Genomic DNA, 8,801 nt, shown 5'->3' on the forward strand with positions numbered 1-8,801 from the left:
ATTTTTAATTTTATATTCCAAAAATTAACTGATACATTATAAATATTTTTATACAATAAACCAATTAAAAATGATTTTAAATATAAAAATTTAAAACAATTATCATGCATAACAATTCCTAATTATATATATATTATGCTAATAATTAATATAAATTAAACTCTTCTATTTATTTATTTATTTGTATTTGTTCTTATATCTTTATTTTTAAAATTAAAATATCTTTATAATATTAGGCTTATCGTTTTAAAAAAAATATCAAAGTAAAATTTCCATCATTTTAACAAAAGTCTTTAAACTCATTTAATTCTGGAGTATAGGCACAAATATTTAGTTCATTTTCTTAAGAAAACTCAGGTCAAAGACATTTGGAGAAAAAAGTTTTAAAAACTCAAGAAGGTTGTTCTTCTATTTATTTATAAAATAAAGAATGAAAGTAAAATGATCGAAGTAATTAACTTCTAAAAACAAACTCCTGATATCCTAGTTTTTTCTACATTTCACATCTTCAACCAGTCGAAGTGAGACAATAAAACAGAACTTCCAATCCGAGTTAAAATTGACAATTTTTTTAAAGTTTATTTTACTTTTTTAATTGAGCTTTTAAATAGCATTTAAGTCCAATTTGGTTTTGACGAATGCACAGTAGGTATACAGAGAACTTAGGTGTTAAAGGTTGGTATTGTTGATGCTATCTATATAAAGTTGACAATAAAGAAATGTTTGCTTCAGTATGTTCTTCCCATCTGCTAATTATTATGATCACATTCTCAAGCACCATTTAGCAGATGAAAGTGATATCTCCTCTTGTAGATGATTTAAGATTAACATGATATGTCTGTTTTATCAACGGGATAACAACCCAGAACACGAATAAACGTTGTATATTCCTGAAATGAGAGGGGAAAGAACCAAAAATTTGAGTTAATTATTTCACCACTACATTGAAAAGTCCTATAGCAACTTTGAGATATGCTTCTACAACATTCTATTTTATACATCTTTCATATAAAGTAAGAGAAATCGCCAAAGCATATGTAGGAGCTGGAATGAGACTCAAAACAAGAGTAGGTTTCTAACATGAAAAATATGATATTTTTATGATATGGGCTAACCTGCAAACTTTCTAAAGCATGTTGTGCATTTGGATTTGTCATAGAAGCTTCAAAATCAATGTAGAAAAGGTTGTCAAAGTACCTGCCACCAGAAAATTCAATGTCTAAGTCACAGATTCACAACACTCTTCAAAATAGAATATAAACCAATTTAGACCCTCCAATTTTTTTCTGTGGCTATTTAATTGTATGCAAAATATATTTTAAAAACTGGTATATAATATTGCAAATCCAAAATGGAAAAAAACAACGATCACGACTCACTTCACAATCTCATACTTTGAATAATCACGAAGCCTTAAGGGGTAATGCTTCACTGGATGGCGTTCTATCTGAAATCGCACCAAATAAATGATAGCAAAAAACCACGAGTTTTAATGTATACACCAAAGGAAAGATGTTTAGAATTATAATACTGAATGTAAAAGTAACAAAGAAATTATAACATAACTTGGATGAAAGAACCAAAATAATTTTTTTAAGATTTTGATGACTAAAATGATTAAATTTAAAATTACGTTTTCTGTTAACTTTCTTTTTCTTCAATAAATAGTGATAAAGAAAACATCATATAAATATATAGAGATCATAATTTAGGAATCACCTATTTGTTTTATAATTGGCGATCCTTAATATCCTAACAGGTAATATATTAAGATAAAGATGGTCTCTTGGTCCAATTGAAAAGAACGCATGTTAGATTACAAATTAATATTTGTATGATATGAAGTGAGGAAACATTTTATGTGATTAGAAAATGGAAAGTCTGACAATAGATATAGGAAAAAAAAGCATGATGATCAACTGGAACTATAAGGTTGGTTGATGTAATGATAAAAGTTGAGAGAGATTATGTATTCAATTCTTTTACTAATATTTAGAAGATATTGATTTGAAAGGTTTATAAGAAAGTATGGAAGAAAATGTGAGTTCAAGTCGTTTTACTAACAAAACTAACCATTAACATATGTTCATCAGAAAAAGAAAAAATAACATTTGAGAATCAATCTTATATATTTATAAATGGACAATAATATTTTAACAAACCAATCACGAGCTATACTTAGGTAATTGTAAAAAAAATGTCAAAAAGAAGTTATTAAAAAAACTTTTTCCTTTATAAAACTAAATTAATAGCACAAAATTTATCAAGATATATCTTAAAAAACAATCAATGTTACTTAAACATTTTAGTTAATATCATAATAACTAATAAAAATTACAATCTATCTAAAATAATAAACACACTTGTAGAGATTTCAAATTTGAATTGGTATAATTATTATTTTATAGCAAACCTTTGACAAATTAATGTTTCTCATGCCAAAGACTTCCAGGGCTTTCAATAGTACACCGGGACCTTCTTGCAGACCGAAAACAATGCTGGTCTGTGGTAGAAATATTGCAATATTCATCAGTATATTCGTCAAAATTACACATAAATAGATATAGTTTTCAATACCTTATATGAACCGTTAGTTTCTGGAAGAATAGGATCCCTCGCAAGTATCAAACAACGACTGATATTGTCATCATCCTAATATATAAAGATAAGAAAATGAATCAGCTTAACTTAACAACAATAACATGCATGTTTTCTGTTTTTCTCTTGTTATGTCTTCTTATGACAGATAAAGATGTTGAAAAAGAATGAACACTGAGACTAAGAAGTTGAATCTTATTTGGATATCGAATGCAGGTATTTGCATGTGTTAGATTCTAGGGAAGCCTTCATTATTGTACTTGGTTTTTATATTAAAATCAGAATCGTGTACACGCAGCTTTGCAATCTCAGTCAAATGCAGAGATGCTTGAACTCATTGTTTATATGAAGATATGTTGCGACAAGAGAAATCCAGAGAGAAAGAGTAACTGTTTTAGCAGTTGAGTCTTCCAAAACATGTAGTGAAGTATTACCTGGATTCCTTCGGCTAGAATGTGGAGGCCATATAGTTTTGCTGCCCTTGAACTCGCAATAGCTCCAATGTCTCTTCTTCCGTCTAAGGACACAGCCTGTTCACAATGTCCAAATCATTAATAGGACATGCAACTCCACAACCTAATCAATGTTTGTTTTCAGTGGAGTATAGAAAATTTGTAAAATACCTTAGCAGCTGCAGCAGTATCATCTACACCAATGTTGGTAACAGCTAAATCAGTAAGCATCATCTCACATTGAACAAGAGCCTGCATGTTAAAAATTTATTTTACATAGTTATTTGTCGTCAACTATGTTCGTGCAAGATGACACCACAACAATAAAAATATAACAAAATGGAAAAAATTAGTGGTGATGGCTTTCATAACGTTAATAATTTCATTTTTCTTTCATATGAATAGACACCTATTGTTATATATATAAAACTTTTTCTTCATTTAGAAAACATTTTGGGTACACGGTACTCAGGGAATGAGTTGAATAATAAGAAATAAGGCATACTGCCTATTAATAGGATGGTTAAGACTTTGAAATGTTTGCAGATTCAGATCCTGAAAAACTATGCCGCCATACTTTAATTAGAGTTCTTTTTGTTTTTCACGTTCTTGCCAATTTGATACTGGTTTGAATCAATTGTATGAAATTGATAGTGAATTAAGACTATAAGGTGAGGTTATGGTGGCATAAAACATGGTATTGTGAAAAAGATAGAAAAGAATGAAATATAATATCCAACCTGAGGATGACTGAGTACAAATTTTAGGTTCTCTTTTGTCGCACCGGTCAATCCCAATAGGCAGTGGTTAATTAGCAAGTGCACCTCCCCAACAATATGTAGCTTGTGGTGAAGAAGTAGATCATAATTATGGTGGATGCTTCCAGCTTCAGAACTTTCTATGGGTAGAACAGCTTTATCCACTAACCCCGATTCAACAGCCTGCAGACAAAAATATATAAACATATCATCACAGAATCTATTGGACAAGACATCATATGCAGACTGAGACAGAGGTTTAAATAAACAAGGAATGGAACCTGTAGTGAAGTCTCAAAGTCATCACATGGCACTGTCTCACATTTTGGATATGCTTTCAAAGCTGCTTCCTCAGTATATGCTCCTGCAAGGCCCTGCATATCAAGTAATTCACTATTTAGAAGTGGCATTAGTGATGCTATGAATCTTTTATTTGAAAGAAACTATCAAGCATCATACCTTATAAGCAACGCACAACTGTGTCCCATCTCTCGAAGAAAAATCATTCGCTGTTAATGACTCTGCAATTAAAGAAGTTGTTTAGTCATGCCACAGGCAAGAAGAAAAAGGAAATGAGAATAAATCACTTCTCTCTAACAATTGAAAATCAATAAAAGAAGTACTTCAATTCCATCGGGAATGAAGATTTTAAACTTAAAGTGATCCTTGTGCAAGTGTTTCTCACTTGGAAGCAGATTAACATCTTTGTGAAAGCCATCGTCTAACTCGGTTATCTGAACCTGGACCCTGTCAGAATATTCGAAAGATGATTTAACCCCATTCACAACACTCGAACAACAACGTCTCCACTTGCTGCATTTCCCAAGATCATGTTTTGAATTCACACTCAGTGTAGAATTTGCAGGCTGAAGAGCTTTGCCACAGTCCCAGATGGAACAACCATTGAGAGCCATGATGATGAGCGTGGAGGAAGTTGCAGAAGCCATGAAATTGAACGTTTTAGTGGTTGATGATGAAATTATTTTAGGCACAATATGACGATGGTTAGTATTTTACCCATTTATACATAGTTTTGTGAATGATATACCAGTTATGAACAGATCTATGCACCTGGAATTAAATGAAGTTTTGGGAATGAATAGAGAGAAATGGTAAGAAACAGAATAATGTTGATCTTGCAGTACCTTGTATGTAACTGAATTTGCTGTCTTTTTTTAAATAAAAACTAATTCTATCTCAGGAACATTAAATATAGATATTTATTCTAGACACGGTTTTCAGATACTTCCACCTTTATAATATCAATAATATTTTTATAATTTAATTAAAACATATTAATATTACAAATTTTAATGAAATATTTTTTTACACAAAAAAAGTCAAATAAAAAATAAATACCATATTATAAAAAATTTAATATGAAATGTAAATATTAAGAAATAAATTATAATTAATAATATTAAATTAAAATACTAAATAATAATTAGATTAAGGTCAAATATAAAAAGGAGTAAAGGTGGCTAAATGTGTTAATTTTATGAAACTAATTGTATTGCATTTACTATTGTATAATCAATTTGATTGAGTATTGTATATTTCTTGAATGAAATCACAAAAAAGAAAAAATGTATCATTAAAATTATAATATATGATAAAGTAACTTGAAGATTTTTTGGAAAAGTTGAACAATTCGGAATAAAAAAACATATGTAATGAAAGAAAAGAAAAAGAAAGTTACAAAACTAAGGATAAAAAAAACCATAAATAAAAGTTTTTAGATTATTTAATAAATTATTAATATTTTTAATAATTTAAAATGACTACAAGTATAAGAAGAAAATGAAGACGAAATGGAACAAATATACAAATAGGTACGTTCTTATTACCAAATTAAAAAATTTGAATATTAAACCATAATTAGCCATATTTATTGGTAATTCATATGAGAATCAATTTATTTGTTACCCTTATAAAATAAATAATTTTATAATTCATTAATTTTCTAAGTCCAAGTTGAACGTTTCTTATCCCCTTAGAAACATATCACTAGTGCAGCGAAGGGTTTTTACCGCGGTTCATTTTCACTATACGTCGCGGTTCTTGAACCGCGGCATATTCAGCCGCGGTAGTAAGTCAGACACTTTAGGCCGCGGTTCTAACCGCGGTATATAGGTTGCGGAATATGCCGCAGTTGTCGAGGGAACCGCGGCCTAAAGCCATTTTTTTTTTTAAAAAAAAAAAAAGACACTATATGCCGCGGTTCAACCGCGGCAAAAGAGTGTAGAATATGCCGCGGTTAGTGTCAAAACCGCGGCCATATGTCTCGTTTTTTAAAAAAAACGAATCACTATATGCCGCGGTTGTGGTTAGAACCGCGGCATATTCCCCTGCAGTTTTTTAAAATTGCAGGTCTGTTTTTGTGATATCCACTACCACAAAAACAGACCTGCATATAAAAACATGTACAGAAATTCAATTTCAACATAACAAACACATGTTCAAATGTATTTCAACATCAAATAAAGTACAAAGTCTAAGAAAATTCTATCTAATCAAATGCATTGTTTAAATCTAAATCTAAGAGCTATTGTATAATCTAACTATATACTTCGCAGCAGCGTTCCTAATGAATAATAGTGACTTCTCAGGAACTGGTGTAGTAGTCTTGAATCTCTGCAAAAGACAATTCATTTTAATTAGTGTATATGAATTCAACATTTGTTAAAAAATCAAAATTTGTTAAAGTTAAATATTACCGTTTCCCAGCGACTTGTGATGTGAGAACGAACAATATGGGTCATCCAATACATTACATAGTATCCACACTCATATGACCCATTTTGTCTGTTACACTATAATATATCATCACAGTTGATAATAGTTAGTGAATAACATTTGTTATAAATTTTTTAACTTATTGATCGTGTATTTCTCTTTTATATAAATTTTGTGTAAGTTTCTTTGCATCATAATATACATTCATATACAGCCGCTTAAACCTTAGGATAAATTGAAGATACTATAACATTTGAACTTTCATTATTTCTTTTCTTTTAAAATTTAAAAGTATTCCCGAGAATCTGAAAAAGCTAATCAAATATACTTTTAGACATATCTAAGAATAATCTTCTTGATTTAATTTTTTTTATGGAATTTATCATGAAAATATTAAAACATAGCTCCAAACAAATGCCTAATTATCTATAGTTTTTATTCTATGTTTAATTTTAGAATAGTTTTATCATTGTATTTTGATAAAAGTTTTACAGTCTTTTAAAAAATTTAAATATATTAAATTTGAATTACTTTAATTTTTCAAATATTTTATTTAAAAAAATTTAAATATATTTTTTTTTATTTTGATAAAATGTTTCAATTACCACCAATTGAAAAAAAAAAGGTCAATCCAACTTTAAAACATTTACAAAAATTTACTCACACTTTAATCGAAAAAATATAATTGACATCTATTGAAAAATAATTTTGCTTATGTTGATTAATAAAATATTGACAAATGTCAATTGAGAAACAATTTATATTATTTTCAACTAAAAAATAATTGATTTCAATGCTAATTAAAAAATCTTTCTTACACAACTTGAAAAAATAAACAGTCCCATTGAGATTGATAACAAATTCCTAATTAACATTACAAAAAAAATTGTTTTTAATGTTGATAAAAGAAACGTTTATTAATGGTGGTTGAGAAATAACTCTTATCCATATTTTAATAGATGTCAATAAAATTAATAACATTGATTGACTTCAACTAAAAAAAGAACATATTTTGATGTTAACCGAAAAAATGAGAAACAATTTTTAAAAGGCATGACTGATGTTGAAAAAGAATTATTAATGTCAGTTGAGAAACAAGACTGGTCTATATCAGATCAAGAGACACTTTAACAGTCAAAAATTGTTGGTGTTTGTGATCCTCAATATGAATCAAGCCAATAATAATTTCTTTTTTGTTTTAATTCGAGTTAACAATATCGTAAGGTAAAATAAAAGAGAAAACAAAGATAAACATGAATTTTAAATTATTAATTTAAAAAAAGAAAAGAAAATTTGAAAAAATAAATAAAATGTTTAAATAATCCCTATTATAGATTTTAAAAATTTATCCAAACAAAATATATTCTTTAATAAGATACTTGGTCCATATCATATCTTATTAAATACTAATATGAATGATAAAAGACGAAGTGTTAACATTGATGATTTAATGGTTGAATTAATAATGTTGTTATTGAAAAGTTTAGGCATGAATGAAATAGGTAGCAGAGGTAGTTGCATGTGAAAAAAATGGGTGGAAAAAGAAATATAGCGAAAAGAAGCTTCCTACAGATCTCCTAAAAAGCAGGGATACCATAGAAGTTGGAAATACCACCCTACAACCTTTCTTCGATTTGATCGTGTTACTGTGTCCTTCGATCCTACGGTTTTAATAGCATACCCCTTCCCAACAACAAAAAACTTAAAAAACAAACCATTCAAACATGTTTTAACAAAAAGTCATGTAGCTAGTACACACAAGTAAAGCTAAGAATGTAAGACTTTGATTCCTTTGCTTTTTGTCTCTCTTTCTCTCTCCCCAATTGCACACACATTAATTTAAAAAAAAAAAAAAGATTTGTTTTCCATTATAAAAACGAAAGGCTGATAAAGCTGAATTCGTATAATCAGAACAGTTTTACAGTAGCACATGAACGATGCACTTTAGCTGGATGCATCATGCATCCATCCCTTCGCTCCCTGACTCGGCCATTATAGCACACGAATTATGCACGATCATCACATACGGATAATTAATTCAACATTTTTGGTACCGTTTCATTTCAGATTTATAATGTTTTGATAAAAGAGTCCAAAGTTACTTCTTCACACTTTATTTTATTTATTTTTATTTAATCAAATTTCTTAGTCTTTTTACTTTTTTTTTTTAGATTCAAACTGAATGCGTAGATATATGTAAGAAGCACTCTGTCTTGAAATTAGTTGTTCCAAAGTTTTAAATGTATAATAAATATAA

The 8,801-nt window shown here is 28.8% G+C and overlaps 1 protein-coding gene across 1 annotated transcript; it reads right to left on the minus strand.

Moving 5' to 3' along the window:
• Nucleotides 1-824: 824 nt before the first annotated feature.
• LOC148198816 (arogenate dehydratase/prephenate dehydratase 1, chloroplastic-like) lies at nucleotides 825-4,722 on the minus strand. Its single transcript, XM_088091632.1, has 11 exons — nucleotides 4,494-4,722; nucleotides 4,268-4,329; nucleotides 4,090-4,182; nucleotides 3,791-3,991; nucleotides 3,222-3,302; nucleotides 3,033-3,128; nucleotides 2,578-2,652; nucleotides 2,414-2,503; nucleotides 1,380-1,447; nucleotides 1,116-1,197; nucleotides 825-890 (listed from the first exon to the last, which is right to left on the minus strand). The coding sequence occupies exons 1-11, from the start codon at nucleotides 4,720-4,722 to the stop codon at nucleotides 825-827; spliced, it is 1,143 nt and encodes a 380-aa protein (XP_087947758.1).
• Nucleotides 4,723-8,801: the final 4,079 nt, after the last annotated feature.

Source organism: Vigna umbellata, chromosome 5, assembly GCF_029865625.1.
Source record: "Vigna umbellata cultivar VRB3 chromosome 5, Vumbellata_1.0, whole genome shotgun sequence".
Lineage (NCBI taxonomy): Eukaryota > Viridiplantae > Streptophyta > Magnoliopsida > Fabales > Fabaceae > Vigna > Vigna umbellata.